Source organism: Ambystoma mexicanum, chromosome 2p (genome assembly GCF_040938575.1).
Source record: "Ambystoma mexicanum isolate Mex_15411 chromosome 2p, UKY_AmexF1_1, whole genome shotgun sequence".
NCBI lineage: Eukaryota > Metazoa > Chordata > Amphibia > Caudata > Ambystomatidae > Ambystoma > Ambystoma mexicanum.
Window position 1 is genome coordinate 104,836,153 of NC_090923.1, and position 25,784 is coordinate 104,861,936.

The window sequence follows — 25,784 nt, forward strand, 5'->3', positions numbered from 1 at the left end:
CCCGCAGGAACCAGCATCAGTGATGGGGTCCTAGTGTACCCTTAAGTGGTGATGGGGTCACAAGTCTCATTCCGAGGGCTGCCATGCACGGAGCATGATTAGCATTGATGCCCTGAATGCCCCCGTGCAATGGGGACTGGCGATGGTCCCGCGGCTCTCGCAGGGTGCTGTAGTCACCCATTGTGGTTCCTGGTGTGTACTGCTGGCATCACTGGCATGTGCTTGGACCTTGCCCACCAAGGGGTGCTCGGGGCAGGCTCCCTGTAGTCCCCTGCAGGTGCACTGGGCTGTGATGGTACCCTGGGCCACTTGCAGAGAGCGTAGGTCTGTGACTGGCTCTGACACCCCCGATAGCTGCACGTGTTGGTCTTAGGTACTATGGGGTTCCCCCGGGCTGCACAGTGACACAAGGTAATCAGCATGTAGATTATGAATTAGGCCTTTCTAAACACACTAAGCATAAACTTCATAGGCAGGTATTGTACTCAAAAACGATATATCATATATATATATATATATATATATATATATATATATATATATATATATATATATATATAAATATATTCAATGAAAAAAACTTTGTTAAAGGGACATTATGGTTCAGTTGCACTAGCAAAAACCTATGAAATTTAATCGAAAAACTTTACAGGCATGTTATGGTTACAGGTAAAACCAAACCCCCCCCAAATTTCGACAGTTCTGGTAAGCTAAGCAACCATAACTCGCGCCACCACCGCGCACTGCAAAGACTAACACCCAGGACATCAAAGATGCACATGATAGATTGCAAAATGAGCAGCCACTGCACAGTGTTTTCCATTCACTTTCAGTCAATGTATGTCGAACTCCCCTAAAACCTGCACGCTGTGCCTCGTGAAACACACAGCCATAACCGCACCCTTTGCATTTCTGTTGACAGTCTGTGCATACACACCACGCCCAGAAACCTTATTGCCCAATCCCGTAGCCTCTACAGGCCCATTTCTATGGTAGTCACCCGCAAAAGGGGCGTATGTAACACGTGCCACCCTGCAACTATCGCGATATTCGCGGACATTTCGTGCTGTGCGCGCGCAGGAGTGGGAGAATAATTTTCAACCAGGGTAGCGGACGTCGTTAGTTGTGGTGGCTCTTAAAAGAGCCTTTGTGGGGTTTTTTGTTTTTTTTAAAGGTGCTTCCCTAGAAACACCTTTTTTTGCTGTTTTCATAGGTAAATTTGTGTTTTCAACATCAGCTCACATTCTTACAATAGGATCTTCAGTGCAGTGTGTAGCATGTGAAACAAAATTTCATTGCCACTGGTCGACAAAGACATGCCATTTGCCTTGAAAAGGTGTATATATCGCGAACCAATGTTCTCATTATCACAGGAGAACATCCCAGCAGCACTCAAGAAGTCACACATGCTTCTGTTGATGAGACCCCTTCCGATCTCTGGCTGGCGACAGGAATCATTGGAATACTTCCACACTATTCTTGGGGGTATACATGAGAAAAGCACCTTGGCAGAAGGAAAAATGCACTGCACTGCTTTCATCATAATCTTCAGTTAACGGTACACACGGGAACAAGGCATGTAACCCAAAAAGAAGGCTCCAAAGTGGAGCTCTCACAACATGGTTTGACTGCTCTGTCAATAAATATATACCCCTGCCCTAAGCCCACATGTATACAATGCACGCTCAACCTGTGTGACATTTTAGCAGACAACTGTTTCCAGGTAAAATTCACTATGGTTCAGGAAGGAGGCAAAGCCATCGGGGTGTAGGGCTGCTTTTGCTAGAACTTTCTGGACTACCGCATAAGAGTGTTGCAAAGAGTCCCACCTTCAGGGAAGCCACGAAGATGCGCTTCTTCCAGAAGGTCTTTTGCACGCAAGCTATGGACAAACCATATCTAGACCAAGACCTCCATCGGAGCATTCGGCCCATCCAATCGAAGAGTCTTCCCCTGCCTGCTCCGAGTCAGACAATACCCACCGGTTGGGCACTGTGTCCTTTTCTATTTTACTCCCCCATCACCACTGGAATTTGTTGAACTTAGCGTTATGCAGTGGCTAAAAGGAAGAATATCAGAGCTCAATGAAACGCCAAAATAATTCAATAAAATATCTTCTTTCAATGCCCATTATGTTTGGTTTTCCTGAAAGTCTATAGGATGGCAGAGCGAACCAAGCACTTATCAAGACCTTCACTCTTGCTACCGTATGGATAGGAGATGAAAAATGCAAAAAAGAACCAGGGTCCACCTGTTCTTGTGTGTGGTTACCCGTGCCGGTCGCTTAGCGTGGGCATGCGGACACATAACATTTGGATTTGCAGACTAATGACGAGCCTGCTGTCAACTGAATCGCCAGCTGAAGAGCATTTGGTACACCATGCTAAGACCTGGCATTATTTACATACATGACCACCGGTCAGGCCATGTGTAACCTCATGCTTTGGTATGCACATAATGCACAAGAGCCTATGACACAAGCAGTAGATAAACCAGAAATTACTGGGAAAAGCTGTAACCTTTGTCAACAGCCCAAGCCTCACATCCGTAACCGCACACTTTCGAAATGGCTATATATGTCTCATGATTTACTGACACTTTTTTGTTAGGTTGAGTATTTTACCAACTGAATTGAGCAGAGAGCCCAGTGTTAATCACCTGCTTAGGAATTCTTCTTGAATCGCTATCACAGGCATATTTTAAATATACAATTGTGTGATCATTTCTAGGTTCCCACAATGCTCTTCACTTGTATGCAAATTGTAAGGACTAAGTCCCTCGTGCAGGTTTCACCCACCGGCACTTTATCATTCCTATTCGATCACAAGCTGGCGCTCTGCCCCTCACTCACGCCACACAACACTGACTGCCCCCTTCCATGCACATATGGGACAGTACATTTTGTCAATTTCCAACCCTGTTCATCGCACTGTCCCTGGGAAATCTCGCTGAAGCATTAGAATAGGCACAAGAAGAATAACGATGGTGTGTCCAATATCCTTTCCAGAGCATGCAAAATGTTTCAGAAAACTGGTGAGAACTCGAGCAAATGCTGCTAAGAATTACTTGCTTCTTCTTTTTTCTTTCCACCAGGGGGTTGCAGGGCTCAGTGGCAAAAATGGTGCCAAGGTAATTTCTTACATTTCTTTAAATAACAACTATATGCATCTGTTTTCATCTTGAGCGTGAGAGGTGCGTGTTTTTGTGAATTTACATTCATAGCTAGAGGGGTTTGCTATGTGAATTATTATTTTATTATTGTTTTTAATTTATTTTTGTCTTGTAAAACAAAACAAATAGCAAACCTTGGAAGGCCCCATCAATATATGCATTGTAAAAATCATGAATATTCACAAGTATTTTGAAACATCCCTGAAAGTTCTCATTTTAATGGGGATGGGGGTGGCCTGTACTATCTGCAAGTCAAAACCGTTTCAAGATTATCTGGTCATTAGAATATACATAACAAGAGGAACCAACTGGTGGAAAAATATCAACACAAATGAACAGTACTGTCGGCAATGAGCCCTCAGTACTAGGCTTACTCAAAGCAAACCTCGACACTACGTATTTTCATTTTGTCACTATGTAAAAGCCCCCTTCGAATGCTTCCGATGAGGCTTTAGTGAGTGGATGTCTGGTCCTGGTGAATCTTGTCCATAGCAGCTGCTGAACCCCACAGACCCCTCAAGATGTCTGATCAACAACTGGAAATACACAAAGCTGAAATTCAAACACCCTCAAGGGAAAGGGGTAGTGGAGATAATAACAAAGAACAGATTGCCTTCTTTGTGTGGAATGGACATCTGCAGAAAATGAGAAAACAAATAATACTACATCTGATCATGTGCTTGTTGCCCCTTTAATACTCACTCCCCTTTCTAAAACTGTGAACAGTACTTGTGTTTTCCTCTTCGAAGAGCAGAGAGGAATTATATCCCAGTAGGGTTCAGTTATTTCAAATCTCATAAATGGTTGCACTGTCTTCCTTCACTGCTGAGGGAATTCACTGAGGATAAACCTTCTTAGACTGAACGTTGAGGTTACAGGAAAATGTTCCTTGACTTCCTTGTATCTTTCTTATTTAACTTGTATTCCTGAGCAGGCCTCTGCTTAAGAATTTATCACAATGTGTAATTGGTTTAAGTTCATAAAAGTCTCTTGCCCAACATGTTCCTGACTTTTTAAAAGGAAACCGATTATTGATACGAACACTATTATTGCACATGCGGGATTCTAGAAAGACTACTTATAATCAGGCGTTGTCTCAACCTGGAAGAACTAGTCTTGACCGGGCGCGGCACTGCGCAACTGTCGAGTACTAAACACTAGGTAACACGAGCAGTGTGAATGCTCAGTTACTTCAATGTATCGGCGTACGCTCCTGGGCATAGACTCCCTTGCGCACACTAAAGCTTGCTGAGGAAAAGATTCCAACGTCTTTTCAATACGGATGAATGAAGCGGAAGCGCTCTCTTGACATCGGCTGAGGAGTTCCTTTAACGTTGTGCTTCGTTGCTTTTGCGGGCTCGCACACAATCAATTGTTTTTAAAACATTAAAACTAACGCTTTCTTGTACTGAAGAACGGAGCAGAAGCGCTCGTATGCAATCACCAAGAGTTCTTGAGTAAACCTCAATACCTAACTAAAAACCTAAAACTTGAAATTAATTATTAAAGATTAGAAGTCTTTTTTACATTTAATCTCAAAATCAAAGCTTTGCATTCCCCAAAGATACGCAGCGCTCCCACCAGAAGGTTTTCTTGTCCCACGCTGTGCTGAGCTTCTCAAACGATTCTTGCTGCTGAATTAAACAGGAACGTTTTCAGAATGGGGCCTAACCTGGAGTTTAACAAAAACAGGACCTTCCTGATAGACTTGGGACAATGAAAGACAGTTTAGAATGCCTGTGAAGCCTTGAAGAGCTCCTTTCCACCAATCAGTGTTCAGTTCCATCTCCACCATGATAGATTGGGAAGCTGTCCTTCTGATATATTGGAGCTAACGTTAAACAAACTACAGAATGTTTTTCTTCTTACTGTTTGCTACTCCAAGACTAAATCACCCCCAACAATTGACAGAACATAAATAAAACATACTCTAACCCAACCTAAACTGATCCAGATCTGACAGTGCAGAACTCTGCAGCCTGTATGCTGATATTACATCTACACCAACTGTTGAGCAGAAAGATTATGGATTTGTGGCACAGCCACCATAGTGGCTCATGCCGCTCTTTACCTGCTCCAGCTTGGTCATATGCCAAACCAATTAAGCCGTCATGTAGCTGGTAATCCCTTCATGTGCCTTCCATCAAATCTAGAGGCTTTTCAAAGGTTTTGAACTCTCTGCCTAAGAGGTAATCGATTGTCTATTGGTTTTGTCCCCAGTGAATGACCTATTTTTGTCAAGTTTCTCTTTAATATTTCTCCAATTTTATCCTGTGGTCCTGTTTTTTTATACCTTTTATTGTTGTCAGGCAGTAGAAAATGCACAAACCTTTGAGGTTGACATGAATATGATCTTAGAGTCCTAATATGTGTGTTTCCTAATATTTCACCCTCAGGGCGACCAAGGCGACCCAGGAGAGAAGGGAGAAACAGGCAAAACAGGCCCACCCGGACAGATCGGCCTGCGCGGAAAGGAGGTAATTTGTTCAAGACATCTGCCCATGCTCTGGGAATTATCAGAGCGGAGGGTATCATGCACGCCATGTGTTTTTGCTATAACAATCATGCAATCATGATGGAGGAAGGATAGCTCAGGGGCAATGCTTGTGTCATGGAAGCAAGACAACGCGGTGCAACTCAGGTTCAAATTCTGATCCCGTGCTTAGAAACCACTCGCTGGTATTAAGCGTGTTGTAAAGGAACAATAAAATAAATAAATTAAACAGAACAATTCATTCTGCAATGGTAGGGTACGGTACACAGAATGCATTATCCTGTACACTACCAGGATATGGTACACAGAATGCATTTTTCTGTAAATACACCGAATGCGTTGTTCTGCTTAATGTATTACATGAGCTAGATAGTTATAGCAAAAAACACATGGGGTGTATCGGTTTAGGTAGGATATTCAAGATAATTGGGTTACATCTACCTTGTGTCACCTATGTGGAGCACATTCAAAATGGCACACAATAAGATCCAGCTACCCCTTTTCGCCAAAACTACTGTTTCTCCACACTTCGCCCATTCAACTCTACACCCCCCTTTCCTTTCTACCCCACATACCTCCTATTGTCAGGTCCTGCCTTGAAAGGTCTGCAGAAGCTGCTGAACCGCACAGACCCACAAGGGTGTTACACTCTCAAATATAATGTTAACAATTGAGCACGCCACCCCCCCTTCCCTCGACCGAGGTAAAGGGGAATGGGACAAAATAGCAAACTCATATTCCGGCTCCTCTACACATGTGGAGATCTGCTGGGGTGAGAAAGGAAAACAAGGTGAGACAAAACTTCCCAGTCTGCTCCCTACCCCCGTCACTCAACCGCATTAATAGTTCAGTACCTGTATGCCCTCTGAGAGAAGTCCGTAGGGATGACAAAGAAGGAGGCTCTGCAAACTTGGCCTTGGATTCTGCTTTCCTTTCTCCTTCTCCAAACCAAACTGAGGACTTCTACCTACTAACCAGTGGATTTCCCTGCTCTACTCTGTCTAGGATATTATAAAATGTCTGCGACTTTAAAAAAAATGTTTATTCTATAGTTGTCTTATTAAGTCACTTCTTACATTAAAATTAAATATGGCATGAAGGCGTTACAACTATTTTCATGTGTGACTTTGCACGAGAAAGACTTCTCTCATTTTGACTGTAACTCTGCAACCGCAGTGTAGGTCCTGACTCCTGCAGTCACTGCTCTCCTGAGCCTCAAATCAAAAGTTTCATGAAACCTAGTCACTGTGCGCTCCTGAGCTAAAAAAAGAAATAAACTCCAATCCAGCTTTCACCGGGCTCACGCGCCTCCAAGCGAGCGTGGCTTCGAAAAGCAAACACTGTGCTACCCGCCCCATATATCCACGCTGCTTCCTGAACCAGCAAGGCCTCTCAATCCTCTGGTTACCAAGGCAACCGTTCCTATTGCCTTCGATGCTCGTGATGCACAGCGGCAGAGGCGTTGTTAGGGGGTAACTGAGGGGCTATAGCCCCAGGTCTTTTGTTTGTAGCCCTGGATAGAAGCTCAGGGGCTACAACCAAAAAGCTAGCTAGCCCCGAGTCCTGACAGTCCTGACATTAGCGTAGCCTCGGATATTTTCCAGACCTAGCAACACCCCTGCAGAGAAGTACTTTCTGCTAGTTCACTGGCACTCTATTGTAGACCCTGCTACGGTTTCTGCCACGTGCACAACTGCTCCTTTAGTTTTAAACTTCCGATGTCCCATTTTAGCAAATGGAGTTCCGGTAAAATCGGAAACAATTCACTTATGAACTCAATGAAAAAATACACATATAAAATGATATTGCCGCAGACTCAAAGCTGCGAAGTTCCATGCAGTTATGCAGTTATGTAAGGATGTGCCCTTAGCTTGAGATGAACTGCATTTCCACCTGCTCTCCTGGATTCCCTAAAGTCCTGGAGGCATTATCTTTGCCCTGGCTGCTTTGTAAAGTTACTATTCCTAAAATTAAGGCCTTGAACTGGAGAGCTACTTGCTTACAGAGAAAAAACAAATGAGAGGCAGTTTAGAATGTCCAGCAGCTGCCCTTTGTCTTCCTTTAGCCATAAGAAGACTCAGGTTCTCTTCCTCCATCTTTGCTTGGGATTACTTCCTGACTCTGAACAGCATAGGTTAAGGACCAAACCAAAGTCAAAACGAACAATGAAAACTGTAATTCAATCTCTCCTAATGTGTCTCTGTCACCTTCCCTGTTCCTCTTTTACTACCCCTGACTCCTAATATGAGTCCCTGTCACCTTCCCTGTTCCTCTTTGTACAAACCCTGACAATGTTTTGCGCCACTGGCCTCGCCAGCCCTACACATGCTCCAGTAAAACTCATGAGCCATCCTGCAGTGAAATGGCAGTGGTGGGATGGGGAGATACTCAATGCAAGGGGGTGTATCAGGTCTGCACACTGTCACTCAGTGGCTTATTGCTGGCAACACAAGTCGTTCACAGAAGGAAAGGCTCTCCTCCTAGCTATATGGGTCGGCAACCTTTGACTCTTGTCGTTTCGTACTACAAGTCCCATTAGAACTTGCCAGCATAATCACTGGTGATGGATTATGGGAGTTGTAGTTTATAACGTCCGGTGAACCACAGGATGCAGACTTCTGTTGTAGCATCATGGTAGGGAGGCAGCCCACCTAGCCCCCACCTACTTCCTGTGAAAAAAGTAGTATTGTTGTATGCAGATATGAAATTACTACCTAACTGTACTAACTGTATTAACATTTGGAACAAGAAGTTATGCATAATAGGTATTATAACACAGACCAAGTTTGTCTATAGTAGTTAAGACCAGCATGAGAGGCATGCAAAATATTGAACAGAAAACCTATAAGCTCCTTTCTGTGACATAAAAAAGTGAAATTATAATTTCAAGCAAAGGACTGTGCTTACCTGTTGGGATTTATTGTGGTACCTTGAAAACCGATTGGCTGCCAGTAGCCTTGTCACTTGATGTGCAGTTCAGACGATATGCCAATATTAACCCGTTCCACGGGCTACACCGGGGCGGGGGGTAATGCCACGGCAGCCCGAGTTAAAGGCCCAAGCAGTACGAGGGTGGATAATGAGGGATCTGGGACATTGCCTCTCCCCCCAGTGTAGCCCGTGGAATGGGTAAATAGCGCCATTAGAACCCCGGGCTACCAAAGCAGTAAAATCAGCTTCTTAAAAAAAAAGGTATTTTCATTCATTGAACGGGACGCTGCATCCCATTCTCTGAATGGAAATACTTTGCTAAGATGGCTGCCATGGTTGTAGAAGGTGGGGCTCCATATGGAGCACCTCTTCCATTACAATGGCAGCAAGAAAAATGTGAAACAGTGAATCAGGTAATTGGGGTTGGGGAAGGGGCTTGGGATAAAATAAAAAAGGGAAGTGCTGGGTGGCTAGAAAATGGCAGAACGGGTGGGGGAGGCAGCCGGCGGGTTCCACGAAATGCGGGCTGAGATAAGAGGTTTCAGACCACCTTCCATGCAACCTGATTGGCTGCACCCTCCCCCCTGGGTGCTAATAAACAGTATGAAGTCATGGCCTACCATGCAAGTGATTGTAAAGGGAAACATTATCTGGTGTAACATGCCCAATCGTCAGCCTTCTAGCAGCTGACATGCTCTGAATATAGGGGCGGGCAGGATGAAATAGCAATGGCAAGGGAGGAAGAGAACATTTCAGTACAGGGAGTAAGGACCAGTAAAGTTTAGGGGGCAAATAGAACACGGTAAAGGAGGCCAGAGTAAAGTGGGTGGAGGTGCTAAAGTACAGTAGCCAGTCTGAAAGAGAGCGAGCATAGCAGAATAAATTATTAGAAGCGGGTAAAGTAAAGTGGAATACAGAGAAGGTGGTTAAACTAAATGTGTGACGCGATGGCAGAGAATACTACAGTACAGGACAGGCGTAAGGAATATCTAAAAATAATACAGGAGGCTAAGACAGAGCAGAGTGCAAGAGAGTAGAAGGGTAGTGTAGAATGCAGTATTGGAGAGTTGGGTGAAACTAAGGAAGGTAGAATAGGCTGTGACAAAGCACCTAAGGGAACAGCAGATAGCGGGTAGGAGAGTACAGCACAATGAAGTTGAGGGTGGTACCGCTTTATACTAGCAGGGTAGAGTGGGGTAAAGTACAGAAGAATGCTGTGAGTGAGGTACAGTGCAGTTTTGTACAATTCAGTGTAGTCGGAGAGAGTAGAACTCAGGGAGCAGAGCACAGCACAGTGAGTAAAGTACAGTAGAGGTCTTTACATTGGAGTATGGCAAGGAGCTGTTGAATCCAGCAGAGTACAGTGACATGGAGTAGAGTTCTTTACCTTGGAGTATGGCAAGGTGCTGTTGAATCCAGCAGAGCACAGTGACATGGAGTAGAGTTCTTTAGCTTGGAGTATGGCAAGGAGCTGCTGAATCCAGCAGAGCACAGTGACATGGAGTAGAGTTCTTTACCTTGGAGTATGGCAAGGAGCTGTTGAATCCAGAAGAGAACAGTGACATGGAGTAGAGTTCTTTACCTTGGGGTGCGTACGTAGTGTAGAGTCCAGTAGAGCCCACCATAGTAAATTGGAGTTTAGAACGGTACTATTGAATAGAGCAGGTCACAGTAAGGTACAGCAATGTTCTCTAGCATCAAGTAGGTGGCGTCCGGTACAGTACAATAGAGTTCAGTGCAGCAAACACGAGTAAGCCGCAATAGAGTTCTGTACATTGGAGTTAGGCAGAAAACGCAAGTAGAATGAGGTAGGGTTGTATACATTTCTGTATAGTGGGGTAGAACAGGAAAGTAGAGTGAGGTATAGTAGATGTATTTACTTTGGAGCATGGTAGTGTGCAGTAGAATCCATCAGAACACGGCGCAGTGAAAGGAAGTGGAGTAAGGCATAGTAGAGTCCCAAATCATAGAGTAGGTCAAGTAGGGTGCAGTACAACAGAATGCAGTGCAGTGCACTAGAGTAAGCTACAGTAGCATTATGTATACTGTGGTTTGTATTGTATAGTCTAGCATAACACTGCACAGTGAAGTAGTCTATGCACGTTAGAGTACCTTTGAGTTTGTTGAGTTTGGTTGAATTACCAGAGGTAATATTGGAAAACTCATAACCAGGCCTTAAAGTAGCCATTATATAATTGGCTGTAACTCTGAGGCACAGGTCATATGCACTGTGCTTCTGCCCATGCTTTTGGACTGCATGACTGCATCTGTAAGTGGTCAGCTAGTGAAATTCCCACTTAAAACCTCACTCCTCCTTATAGTCACTGGGCGTCAAACAGAGTTGGGCTCCTCTGGGTGATTCCTGGGCTACTAAAAGTCTGTCAAATGTCAACCATGTCTAGGGAACAGACTCTACCCCAGCCCAAACACGTCAATGGCCTGTTGATATATCACCAGACCATTCAGCATCTAAACCCAATCAGAAGCCAGTTTCTTCATTTGAGGGAAGCACCTTGCCAGCCTAATTATTCCTGCTGTATTCTATTTTGGCACCCACACTATCTTCTGGGCAAAATGATTTCATGAAGAACTCGTGATTCCCTGATTTGTTTACCTAGTGAATATCCTCACACCTGTCGACAATATGTCACGGTTATGTGCCTGGAACAAACCTATATGCTCACTTCTAATATATCTGTATATGTCATCCCTAATGCAGGGCGAGCGCGGGGACAAAGGGGATGAAGGGACTCCGGTAAGTGTCGCTTCATCACTGCTTTCAGGATTTGACCAGAGGATTCTTAACACACTTATTACAATTTTCATTTCTACATGTTTCTATCTCTTGGCACAGGGGGAAGCCGGACTGCCAGGCAAAAACGGGGAAAGAGGACCTAGGGTAAGTATGGTTTGCCATAAAACAGGCTAGAGTATGGCAGTGGCTCCTCAGACCAGGCAGACAAGCAATGCATACAAAAGTAACAGTAATGGTGTACATTTTCTCCAATGTTCTGGTATTGCCGGCAACAAAAGACATCGCCAGACTTCAGAATCCATACACAGACCAGAGGATGGCAACTGTCGGGTTAATGGACGAGTCCTACCATCCATGACCCATGATGATTCCTGAACACAGCTACCTCCTTCCACTCATTTCCTGATATAGAAGCTAGGGGTATTACCAACAGTCATGCCACAGTATGAGCTTGGTACCCATGGCCAACCCTCCTGCCACAGCAAGATCCTGGTCTCTATAACCAACAGTCATGCCACAGCATGAGCTTGGTCTCCATGACCAACAGCAATGGCACTGCATGAGCTTCATCGCCACGGCCAACAGTTATGCCACAGCATGAGCTGGGTCTCCATGGCCAACCATCCGATCACAGCAAGAGCTGGGTCTCCATGGCCAACAGTCATGCCATAGCATGAGCTTGGTCTTGAAGGCGAGCGTCCCCCGGTAGCACAATCCTCCCTCACAATGAAAGACAATAATGGACTCTCCCAAGATGGGAATAAGGCTAAGACAAAGTGCGGGTGAGCTTAATGGGAGTTTATATAAGTCAAAATAGGGCATGCAAAGGACTCTGCAAACTCCGAGAGCGCTCTGTCTGACACTAGCAAAGACAGGCGTATATATTTACAAAAAGCGTCATAAGAACATACACACTATAGGGGGCACATTCTCGTGGGGATTGGGTGGCGACGGTTAACTATAGGTGCAGCTGTGATGTGGTGCGCCGTGGTTGGTGGACGTCACTGGTTTCCAACGTGGGCCGGGCAGGTCAGCTGGGCTCATCCGGGCGGTGCTGTTGTGCCAGGCGGGCCATTGTCATTGACAAACGTCTTCCTTGGCTTTCTACCCTAAGGGCCACGCACACCCCATTCATTCAATACTGCAATATTATCTTTCCCTGTAAATCCTACAATAGGTTATTCTACAGGTTAATGCAACACAGGAGGAATGCACCTAGAGTGGGGTCCTTCGGTAATTCATAAATACATGGTTACCATCATCCTGTTGGCCGGGTATCATAGGTCATGAGGTTGGGTCTCAGGGCAAGGGGTGAGCTGTCAAAGTTATCATGTCTCGTTAGAAGTCATTATGAATGTGTTCCTACAGTGTTGCTATAATATTGGGCGTCCTAATTTTACAGGGGCCATTAACCTGGGGTGAGCTGGTGGGTCGTGGGGCCTAAGAAAGGGCACCTTTTGGCCTGCGTTTATGGCCGGGGTTTACTGCTGGGTTGTAAATAATTCAGGTGGCTGGCCGTGGCCATGTGAGCTGCGGGGGTACGTGAATGCTTGAAGCGGCTCCAGCCGAATTGGGGGAGGTGAGGCAGAGCATCGCGGTCCTCTGCCTTTCATCTGGCAGGCTTCAATGGGGAGGGAGGGGAAATGGCCTTGGATATGCCCACAATGGTATTTTCCTCGTGTGTTTGCAGGTTATACAAAAAAACATAATAATTCACATACAGTACAATACTCATTGAGCTTTTTCTTCAAAGCTTACATGTCTACTTTGTAAGTGCCTTTATATGGCCATTAAAAAATGTGTTACCTATACCAATGTTGCTATTGTAGACTATATGTTAAGTATTTAACAACCACGACATTTTGTTACACTCTATGCATGCACGATAAACGAGGTAGTATTAAGGTTGGTGGAGCACGCAGGAACAACTGGACAATGGGACTGATGGTAGTGACACATGGTGAGCTTGAACTTTCAAATACATTCTATGCGTTTTCTTACACAAGTTACATGAGCTCCCAATGCGGTTGCACTTGTTGTCCGTTGCACTCTAGCAGCATTAGTTCAGTTATGGCATAGGGCCTTGGAGTACATTCTTCTCGGAGAAACATATAACATAAAACCCAGGACACTTCTACCATTTGCACATAGCTACGGGGATATGGGTATTTCAACCAGAATTCCACATTAACACACATTCTTCCATCTTCATGGAGTTTACATAGTTATCAAAAAGGTCATGGAGAGAAGAGTTTCATCACAGGCAGTTTGCTTATTAGTATTTGGGGTCTCTACTTTTGTCGGGAGACCATTTTACAGTTCTTTTCCACCCCGGCCCTGCTGGCCGGGTCATACTGTGGACAGTGATACACTACGGAAGGTGAATGTTACAGTGTTTGTTTCTAGCACTAGCTCATGTCCGCCTGTTCGTGGGAACGGGCTCTCAGCGGATCTCCCAGGGAGCTGCGGCCGCGGGGACAAGTGAGAACTCTCCAGGGGTGGGGGCCGTGCTGCGGCGCACAGGGGCTCATGTCATTCTGGTTTCACAAAATGGTTTCCAGGGCCTAGCTTAATACAGCACGTTTGGTCAATGTTGCAGCCAGTGGTCCACCCGCCACCTGGGCCCTGGTGGCAGGGGGGACCCCCGACGAGCCATGGACTCCACAAGCTGGGGGCTGCAGGGGAGGGGGGTCTCTTGGACCTATCCTCCCATACAGTCTCCATGGCCAACAGTCATGCCACAGCATAAGTTGGGTCTCCATGACCAACCATCCTACCACAGCAAGAGCTGGGTCTCCATGGCCAATCGTTTCACTACAGAAGGAACTGGGTCACTATGTCCAGCTGTCCTCCCACTGCAGGAGCCTGGTATCTATGGCCAACAGACCTCAAAGTATTCAGACCACCCCTGCCCACTACCTTGGGATATGAAAATAGTCTTCTTAGTATTCTTGATGCACAGGTCCGAGTCACAGATGACAAAAAAGATCCCTTGCCTTCCACCATACCACACAACAGAACGAGATCAAAATCAGACATGGTCGATCACTGATCACTGCGCCAACAAGACTAATTCAGAGCTTTACTTTCAAAGGAAAACCTGACACCTGGGCAGGAAGGAACATAGCAGCAAAAAGGAAAGGCCATAGCTGGGTTTAAATCTGTTTGCCCATGCTCCCAAGCCATTCTCCATTCTACTTGGGCACCCCCCACAACGGTGGTACCAGAAGTCCACGTCCCTGCCCTTCCATTCACTCTACAATGTGAGTGTATCACAATTAAAAGGAGGACATGGATGAAGTAGAGAGACAAGATGAAGCTCATCCACCGATTGGATGGGCTTCATCTCGTCCGACAGGATAGCACATTTGATGAAGACCTTAAAAAAGGTTGGATATCCTTGCCATTACTAAGTTCGCCTTGACAGCTTTCCTCTATCTATTCTTACATGAACCGAAGTACATTGCCTTGGGATCTTCACTGCTACTATATCATAGAATGACCCTCATCACATCACATACACATTTAGATGTGCAGCCAAACCAGACCTAGCCAGAACAAATGTTGACTTTTACTGCCTATCTCCCATACTAGAAATGTCAAAACTGAGAATGGAAAACCACACACCCAGACAACCATGAGAAAACTCAAAACATGATCCACAACTAACATCCGAGAATGGCACACCACACACCCTGACAACCTTCAGAAAAGTCAAAACGTAGTACATAAGCAACCCCCCGAGAATCAAACACCACACACCCAGACAACCACCAGAAAAGTCAGAACATGGTCCATAACTAACACCCGATAATGGAACACCACACACACAGGCAACTACAAGAAAAGTCCAAACCTGGTCCATAACTAACACCAGAGAATGGAACACCACGCACCCAGACAACCACCAGAAAAGTCAAAACTTATTGCTTAAGCAACACCAAGAATGGAACCACACACCCAGACAACTACCAGAACAGTCAAAACTTGGTCCATAACTCACACCCAAGAACGGAACACAACACACCCGGACAAGCAGGCAATCCGGGTCTTTCTCACATCGGCAAAACACTCAAGACAGGTCTCCCTACCACGTAGGCTCAGGCTCCTTAACAACCATGACCCATCACATTTCACACACACACACGTCTCTGCTCTAAGCATTGCCTCAGGGTGAATCACTATTGTTTCAAGAGCAACAATGAGCAAGACCAGCCTTTGGTCCACCCACCGATCCACAATGTAATTGGTTAACATGTTTCTGGCATGGTTGCTATTTAAACTATGGTACTCTGGTAACCAGAAACTAATATTATCCGTAAGCCATGAACACATTTACATAATAATTTCCAACAAAAGCTGCTTCATTCACTGAAGTGTTGTATACTTGTTGAAGCCATCAGTCTGGTATTTGCACGTGGGCATTTGCTTCTATCATCACCAATCTCCCTATTTTGTATATATGAGTCCACCGGGGTTAGCGGTCATCTCCACAACCGCTCCCTCCCTGCGAAGAACCTATTTGCTTTCAGTCTGTCCTTATAGGGTCTCTTTCATTGCAGGGTCTTCCAGGAATGCGGGGTATCGTTGGAGAGAAAGGGGACGCGGGGGAGCCCGGCGAGGCGGGTCGGAATGTAAGTGACTTGATCCTTATGTTTGTTGCGGCCCTGACAGGCGTCCTTTGTCTGTTTCACCGTCTCCCGTTTCTACCCTGATAGGGCGGTCCAGGAGCAGCTGGGGCTAAAGGCGACAGAGGCGAGCAAGTGAGTACATTCTGAACCTTGCCTGTGGATTAGGGCAGTTTCTTTCTGGCTCATAGAAATGTGCTTCATCCCATCGCTAAAAATAGAATATTGTTGGACTAGTTTGTGCTTCAAGAAAGCATGCTGTTATCAGGGGTCAAGTCCTAAAAAAAAGTGGGGGGCGGGGGCTCATTAACATACCAATTGAATATGACATCACCAGAAATTAGCATATCAAGGTGTTCTCTGAAAAAAGTGGGGGGACTCCTGAAAAAAGTGGGGGGACTCGGTCCACCCGCATGTACCCTCGACTTGAGCCCTGGCTGTTATGCATTTCCCTGATACAGGGAAATCTTTATTAACCGGAAACCTTGTTAAGCCGGAGGCTCTAATGAACGGCTCCTCCATTGCCGGTTATAGTATTGGTTCCAGTAAAGAAACGCCAGATAAGACATACAAGCCAATGAGCCTGGTTATCTAGACGTTTTCTTTATTTGGCTCGGACAACCAACATTTAGGGGACTGCCTTTTCAACTATCCGGCCCCCTGGAGTCCCAATGGTGCCAGGTAATCATGTAGATATCCCTGTTATCACGTAGCGCTCTGGAAGTGGCTCGTGGCACCTCCGAAAATCACCAAGCAATTCTTTATTAAATAAAAAAAAGGAGTTGACCACAGTTTACTGGGATCAGTAATATCTGAAACAGCAGCAACATGCCATGGTTATTTATTATTATATGGGTTAAAAGTTCTCTGTCTCACCTTAGAAACATGAGCTATCCCTGTGTGGCACAACTCAGTGACTTCTGACAGGGGGCTGGGCTGTTACCTGAGGTACACAGCATTACCTCAAGCTTCTAAGATGTCCCTGAAGTTACACTGCTCTCAGTAATGACTGTGTCAGCGGAGCTATCGTTCAAGTTACACCTCTCTCAGTAATGACTGGGGCAGCAGATCTATCTCTCAAGTTACACTGCCCTCAGTAATGACTGGGGCAGCAGAGCTATCGTTCAAGTTACAACGTCTCAGAAACGACTGGGGCAGCAGATCTATCTCTCAAGTTACACCACCCTCAGAAACGACTGGGGCAGCAGATCTATCTCTCAAATTACACTGCTCTCAATAATGACTGGGGCAGCAGATCTATCTCTCAAGTTACACTGCTCTCAGTAATGACTGGGGCAGCAGGTCTATCTCTCAAGTTACACTGCTCTCAGTAATGACTGGGCCAGCAGAGCTATCGTTCAAGTCACACTTCTCTCAGTTATGACTTGGGCAGCAGGTCTATCTCTCAAGTTACACCACCCTCAGAAACGACTGGGGCAGCAGATCTATCTCTCATGTTACACTGCTCTCAGCAATGACTGGGCAGAAGAGCTATCGTGAAAGTGTCCCCCGCTCTCAGTAATGACTGGGGCAGCAGACCTATTCTCAAGTTACACCGCTCTCAGAAACGACTGGGGCAGTAGATCTATCTCTCAAGTTACACCACTCTCAGTAATGACTGGGGCAGCAGAGCTATCATTCAAGTTACACCACTCTCAGTAATGGCTGGGGCAGCAGAGCGATCTCTCAGTCACAGAGCTCTCAGTGGAATCATTTATATGTGAGCTATCTTTTATTTGTCCTAAAAGTCCTGAGGAAGCTAAATTATCCATCTGGTTACATAGCTCTCAAGAATGCCGAAACAGCAGGGCTATACCTCAGGTCACCCAGTTCTTTAGTTTTTTCAATATAAGGAAGCAGCGCCTAGTAGTGTGATACACGTTGTGGTTGTTTTTAAATACATCAATAAAAACCTTTTGCACAGGTTAATAGGACTACCTCTTGATTATGCATAGCGATTAAGGATATCTTTACTATAAATGTATTACTTAACTAAACAGAGCTCTTGGCCACTAAAGTTCTATAATCTGCCAACATCACCTGATGGACACCTGAAACAAGAGGACTATAGCCATAGATTATAGCCATGAGTACGCGCTGGGCAAGCTGAGAAGGTGTTTTAAGCAACCTTGGTATTGTCGGATTATAAATCTCGTCTTGGTAAATCGTGAAAAACGAGGATTTATCCATTACACATGGCTTTTTAAATTTAGTTTTTTAAGATGGCATAAATGTATGAAATGATATAGACTTAAATATGTAATTGATGAATATAACTGTATGTGTAAAAAATGTAATTGTAAACTGTCAACACACTTTAATAATAAAAGAAACGCGAGAACTGGCTTTCGAGTTACACAGACCTACTGTTCAAATCTAATCGAATTCAACCCATCACCGTCTAAGGTCAGAACACGAAGTCCTATTAAACTTGGTTAATATGAACACCTAGCAGCACTAAGAAGCCAAAGAAATGTGTCATGAAGTGCTATATAAAACACAACACATTATCCTACCCTATATATGTAGCACACAAAGGGTGCCTGTTCAATGTGGGCTTTGTGATGGGATCCTGCAGGAGGTGGGAGAAAGCATCCTTTAAACTGTGTGTCTTCAAGAAGGCTTTTGCCCTGTGCGTTTAGAGAGCTTCTTTTGCTCATCTTAGCGCTGTATCCATGTTGCTATTCCATAGCGCTGGTCCTACTGGGCCTATATGTTCATATTCCTGACACATGGCCCTATGTGGTCCCTGCAGTTCTTACTGGTCTGCATAGCAGTGCACTTCAGCTACCTCTCATGTTGCACAGCTCTCAGTAATGTCCCAGGTTGTCAATAGATGTGCCTTTCTAGACAAGTGAGCTTTCTCTCAGATTGTAAAGTCCTCAGAAACACCTGAGACAGTGAAGCTGTCCTTCATGTTTCTGAGCTGTCAAAATCACCAGCGAAGGGGGGTGGGGGGGACTCTCCTTCAGGTTACATAGCTCTTAGTCTGGAGTTACCCTTGATATTTGAATAGGAGATCATGTACTAAAATAAGGGTGCTTCGTATTTTTGGCTTTTAGTATGTATTCGTCTGAATTTCGGTTGAAAACCAGCTGTTTGGCTTCGGCTGAATACTTCCTGGAACACTTACTCGAAGCAGCTGACATCCAGTCCACTTTCTATGATTACTTAGCTCCCTCTGATGATAGCTGGATATCAATTGTTTAGGTAAATCTGTATCAGGTTGTCCAACACCAGGGCTCGAGGGCCAGAAACCTGATGAGTTTTCAGGATATCCCTCATTAATATTCATAAGCAAATCGTTGCATACCTTTAGAACCATTGTATGTAAATGTATTCCATGAATATTAATGAGGGGTATCCTGAAAATCCGACATGGATCCAGCCCTCGAGGCCTGGAGTTGACAACCCTTAGCACATCTGGCTTTGAGTAACAGACATCATGTCAAGTGTAACAATTGAGAACTGTGTGGTTTCAAGAGGAGAAAGAGTTCTGGTCATACCAAATGTTACCTCCTGTGCCACACCACATCAGAGTGTTGCAACATGTGATCAAGATCTGTTATCAAGTGTGACTGAAATTCCATTGTGCCTTCTTGTCTATCGAGTAAGGGTAATTACTGAAAACCTATAACCTTTTGGCAGAAGGATGAGAGCTATTTTGAGTGGTGACTCTAGTGGAACACATTTCCTCTGCTTTAGTTTCTGAATAGGGGATCTGAGCACCTTTTCATGAGGCCTAGCAGCCATGCTTGTTGTGTCCACTATGATGCGGATCACAGCCTCTCTGCTTTCTGTGCTTCTGGCCATTAGGCTGAGAAAGGCCATGGGTATTTTGCATATAAGGAGCATACAAAACCTTACATTTTGTGGTCACTGCACATGGAGGCGCACACTTTCACTGTTGACTCTGAATTTAATACTCCAACATTACATTCAAATGTGTCCCAAATGTTTTTTTCGTAACACTGATTTCATTTCCATCTTAGCCTAAAGAAAACCCTTTTCCACTCCAAGTAACATTGATATTTTGTACAAAATGGCATTCTTTTAAACTTCAATGATAACATAAATTTTCTTTTTTTGTCGGCAGGGACCGCAAGGCCCCCAGGGCCCACCAGGGAAAACGGTAGGTTGCATGGTTCCTTTTGGTGTCTCCCACTGTCATGGGATTGGGCTCCAATGTATTACTCCTAAACCACACATATCTTAGAATCACTGCCCCCTCCCACTTCCGGCATACACCTTCCAGCATCCCCATTATTTATTTTTAAATCATGCTCATGTCAGTCCTTGAAAGTATTGCACTTAGAGACCATGCTTTTGCCTTTTGCTGAATTGCATTCTGATATGTGTAGTTTCCCAGTCAACATGGGTGGGAATAATGCCACAATCGTTCACTTTTTGTCTAACATAGTTTGATAATGATTTGTATTTGAGTGACACTATAGTATGTGTACTTTTCAAGTTATCTTTATAAAGCAGATTATTGTTGAAAGCCAGACATGTGGGTGAGGAGGGGAAAGGAGAGGGCAATTAAGTCATGAATATGTGCCAACGATGTGGCAAGAGAGTTTTCAATCCTGGACATTGGTGCAGTTGTTCTCCACTGATTGTGGTTGGGTTTCAGAGCACAAGTAAAGGACACATGTGGGTGAAGAGCGCAGCTTTTTTTCAGAGGGTGGCACATTCCCTAGCCTTTATTTGAGGTGGGCAAGCTTGCTCCAAGTGTTTGGTTACCAGGATTTTACTCAGGTTGTCATGTTTCCAATGCAGACACTTACCCGAAAGCACTTGTTTTGTATTAGGATTTTGGTTTCCAGGGAATATTTCACTACAGATTGCTGGGTTTAAAAGGTGAGCACCTTTTATACTTTCCCAGCATATTTATTGGAACTACTCCTCGCTCAGGTTATTGTTCCTGGTGTCCATAATTTTTTTTTAAAGTTCAATGCTATTTTGTCTTGCGCACTTTCTTCTAAGGGGAAGGTCAAGTGAACTTCATTTGCATATTTCATTTTAAGGTATATGTTCACTTACTGTGCGTATATTCATGGGTGCCAGCTTTTGTTTTTCGCTATAGGGCCAAAAGTACCTGGGCATATGCTATTCTTGCAGACGGTCATTTGTTTCACTAATATGTGGTGCTTAAAAGCAGTTAGTTGGGGCCATGCAATGTATCCCAACAGTCACCAAGAGACCGGCCATAAAACAAGGGTCTTGTAGCACTCTACTTAACCAAAGTGTGTGATCCTCAGCAAATAATTGAATCATAAAGGATATGAACTAAAAACATTGGGAGTTCTTGAAGCCTGCAATCTTTTGCACATAACAATACCACTGTCAAAACAAGTCAAAATCAGTTATGGTAGATGGATGTCTTTGTGCGATGGGTTGCAGGTGCCCACTGACCACGGCCGAAGTGGCTAGTGGTCTGGTAGTGTTCCAAAATCTATGGAATGAAATAAATCTTGAAATTCAATGAAGAAACTTTAGTTGAGTTGTAGGGACGTTAAGGTGAGCAATGCATTGTAACAAAACATTTGAAATTCAAGGAAAATGCTTTAGTTGCAGGGAAGTTAAGGTGAGAACAACAAAACCCCTGAAATTCAGCTAACGTCACCTTAACTTCGCACCCCCTGTTGCGCTGCATATGACCACAATGAAGACATCAAGGATGACATCACTGGTGACATCACTGATGACATCATATATGCCAGCACAGATGGTTTCACGGATGGCATCACTATGGCTTCAGTGGTGACATTGCTAATTGCATCATAAATGTCATCAATGACTATTTAGCTAATGGCATCCTACATAAGATCACTCTACTATTTGCCCATATTTAGACCACTCTTACGTTTCGACAAATGTGATATTTACGTTTTAGAATAGTTCATAACAACGAGTCATTGTTTAAAACATTAAACAGCTACTATCACTACTTGCAAATCTTTCCTTTGTAGTAAGTTGGTAAAAGATGATGTCTGAATTATAAATTTCACACTGCTTGGAATATTCCTGTTTGTGCAAAATATATCTAAGCCATGTTCATTATAATACAATCTGTATATACATTTACAAACAAAATTAGTACAAATTATAAATACTCAATTGTTTTATTGTAAGAAAAATGTGTACACGTACCATTTTCTAAATTATATTAGAAGTGCTTTAAAACAGGGAACAACTAAGTATTAGGATATATTTGAAGAATTTTCATACTTGCATATAGAACAGTTTTAAAATTCAACATCTGCTTGAAAACATGTACATAGATGTATATTTCTCTCTGGGTGTCTTTTGTAAGTGATGAACATGTTAAAATGTATATAAAACACATACTAAGTAAAAGTAATGTGTAAATAGTATCCAATTTTTTAATACATTGGTCCTCATTACGGATCCGGCGGTAATTCTGCCGGTGCTACTAGCGGTTTGCCGCCAGACCCGTAATAATTTACTGGCGCCTGACTTCCCGGTGCCACCTGCTCATTACGAGTCCAGTAGCCTAGGAAGTCAGGCACCGGTAAATTGTACGTCCCCATTCCCATAGAATCCTATGCGACTCTAAAAGAGTGGGGACACGGAAGCACAGGCACCGTTGCTAATGGTGCCGGTGCTTCCGTGACCGCTCTGCCTACTGTGGCCGCTGCGCCCGGCAGGGTCAGACTTGTCGGCACAGCGGCCACGGCAGGCAAACACGTAGTTTGTCGGTCCGGAAACAAGGGTGCCGATGAGCCTACCAGCACCCTTGTTTCTGGACCGGCAACATTGTAATGAGGCCAAATGATTGTTGTGTATGTCATAAATGATGTCAATAGTGTGGTCCTAAACTGTGTAATAGGGGGCATGAAGTTAAGGTGGCTTTAGCTGAATTTTATAGGTCTTGTCACATTAAGTTCTCACCTTAACGTCCCTTAACAAATGTTTTTTCCATATATATATATATATATATATATATATATATATATGTTCTAAAATTCAACATTTGGCAAATTTCACCCAATCTGCCAATTTCACCCACACAGCAGAATATGTATATATTTCGCCCTTTTTCTTTTGTGTGTCTGTGACCACACAAAAATGACATTTCGCCGAACACCAAAATTTAAGCCACAATAAATAACATTATTGCCAAATTTCATCAATTCCCTTTTGCCGGTGCAATTTTTACCCACTCCTAATAGCAATTAGCAATTAAAAAACAAAACCCAGCCATGCTGCTTCGTTTGCAGCGGCAAGGGAGATGTAAGTAAGTGTCATAGTTGTCATGGAAATGGAAGGCGGAGCACCACTCGTAGGCCCTCTTCCATTTCGATGGCTAAAGCGGCGTGGCCCTGGCTGAGGAGCCGTGCCGGGAGCTGTGTTAACATAAGGAGAGTGGGTGTGGTTGTTGAGGGGCTCGAGATGTTGGAGGAGGCAGGGAAGTAGGGGGAACAGATGGCACCTGGTGGAGGGTGAGTGCGCAGATGACTCCAGTTGCTCCGAACCCATGCTTGGATCGTTAGATTAAGCCCGGTTTTGGAGCAACCTGATTGGATGCGCACCCGCTAACGCTTCTAATTTAACTTTATCCCTGTTTAACGCTCCACATTTGACAGACAAGTGTTTGGATACATCATTTACATCTAGTAGTTTGTTGTATTTCCTTTAGTTCGGTTAATCGCTGATAAGTATACGTAGCCTCCTTAACTTAAACACTGGTCACTAACCAGTGTGTCCTATTTGTTACAACTGCACAGTTGATGAGATAGCACAACTGTGGGTTAAGTAGTGGGCATATCTGTTGTACTTGCAGGGAGAAAATTAGGTTCCCAGCAGCTACAATTTTCATTCGTCCAAGGTTCATAAGATGTTTGCCCTTGAGTTTGCTATTAGTAACCCGGTATTCGAACAAAAGGCAATCCTGTTTGTTCTGTATCTTTATATACATTAGCAATTGCAACGTTTTGTTGTATTTAAAATGCAATTCTGCACTTTTAAGTTGTTGCCTTGCTTCTGACTGGAGCCCCCTTCCTTAGCAGCACATTAGGGACCCCACACAAATTGTGTGTCCTGGTAAGGGACGGGGGGAGGTGGGGGAGAAATGAGTCTGGAGGAACATCAAAATAAATACTTGATTAGTCAATTCTTTCATTCCAGTATTTTTTTCAATATTTTTCAGATCTTTACTGAACGTGGAGGAGAAGGCGCAAAAGGCGACAAGGTAATCAAAGTTATTAAAGTGGTTATTTCGGTTCCGGTAAGGGATTCTACCCTGTAAAAGAAGACGACTGGCAGATGTTTGGAAGCAACAATTATTTTAATTACGATTGTCATGTTCATTTGTATGCATGCGTGGCACCCAAGCATTGAGCCACAAGAGGTCCTCACTATTCATTGGTTGTCTACGACTAAAGAAAGTTGGCCACCATGGTCTTCAAGCAGAACATGTTTCATTGTATTGTCAACTTGTACACAAGCACATATCCATCACAAACCCACTTCAAGGCACAATAAAGGAGCGAGATGGTAGGGAAGAAGCGAGGGGGTGTAACGGAGTAACCGGAGAGGGAAGAGGGTGAAAGAAAACCTATCACAGTATCCTAGATTAATCAAAGTGCAAATCACATCGGGATAAACGAGCTGCTAGTAAAAAGAGGTGCAAGTGACGCCAGATAGTAAGCGATGATCGATAAACGAAGTGCAAACTCGCCATGGCCTCATGATGGGCGATGGAGACAAGAGAGCAGGGGAATGAGGCTGGCTGCAAAGTTTGGATTTAAAAGGTTTTATGAATCGTTTGTAGTGAGGTTCGTTTCTGAGGATTGGGATCAGGTTGTTCCAGAGGATGGAGCCCCGAGCTGAGAGGAATCTTCCTCTGTGTTTGAGTCTTTTGAACTTACGGTGGCGTAATCTACCAAGAGAAACCGGTCTTAAAGATCTTGAGGGTGTCTGGTTCTGGCATAGCTGGGACACGTGTTCAGGGTTGCGTCTCGTGGTCGCTTAGTGAATCATGTTGGGTGACTCTAGATACCTTCTCTGCTTCACCGGGAGTCGGTTTAGAGCCTTCAAAGCTGGAGCGACATGGTTGTGTAAATTTAGATGCCGGGTCCTCCTTGTGGCTTTGTACTTCAGTAGTTGTGGATGGTGTAAAACCTTGCTGGAAGACCCAGGAAGATGCTGTGGCACAGGGATGCATGGCTCCGGTGAGCACTCATGCGTGTGGCATGTCAAGAATAGGGATGAATGTGTTTGGGCCTGTGGGGATGGAAATAGCATTCACCTTGATCGGGAAGAACAGGTTAGACTTAAATATTACTTTGAGGACCTTGGATTTCTTTTATGCCTATGGGATGTGCAACCACATGCCTTGGCCAAACTAGCGGGAGAAGAGGAGTGATATGAGTGCCAAAGAGGAGCATTATTTAAGGTTCAGAGCCGTCCAGGTAAATGTGGTTGCCTTTCACCCAGTCTTGGATGAGGGAAAGGCTGTCTATGAAATGTCACCATGATTAATATCCATTTGAAAGGATATCTGGGTGTCATCCATATCGAGGTGCAGAGCAGAGGTTCTAGGTTCCACGATGTCAGCCAAGCATTTCAGGCAAGTGTTGAATAGCAACGGGGAAAAGGAGCAAGCCCTGTGGGACTCCACAACTCATATTGTGAGACGTGGACTGAAAGGTGCCTAAACTGTACAGAGTTAATCTCTTCATTAGGAAAGATTATTTATGGAAGGATATGTCTTGGCAAAACAAGGCGGTGATGGCTGAAAGGTTAAGAATTAATTTTAAACCTCTGGCAATTGCTCTGG

The 25,784-nt window shown here is 44.3% G+C and overlaps 1 protein-coding gene across 1 annotated transcript in view; it reads left to right on the plus strand.

Annotated features, from left to right (window-relative positions):
• The window catches only part of COL7A1 (collagen type VII alpha 1 chain), a 782,081-nt gene that overhangs the window by 433,597 nt on the left and 322,700 nt on the right, over positions 1-25,784 (plus strand). The window contains exons 55-62 of the mRNA XM_069646196.1: positions 3,094-3,129; positions 5,568-5,648; positions 11,316-11,351; positions 11,451-11,495; positions 15,914-15,985; positions 16,070-16,114; positions 20,076-20,111; positions 24,153-24,194. Coding sequence (XP_069502297.1) covers positions 3,094-3,129; positions 5,568-5,648; positions 11,316-11,351; positions 11,451-11,495; positions 15,914-15,985; positions 16,070-16,114; positions 20,076-20,111; positions 24,153-24,194 — 393 coding nt within the window. The remainder of the gene's footprint in view (positions 1-3,093; positions 3,130-5,567; positions 5,649-11,315; positions 11,352-11,450; positions 11,496-15,913; positions 15,986-16,069; positions 16,115-20,075; positions 20,112-24,152; positions 24,195-25,784) is intronic.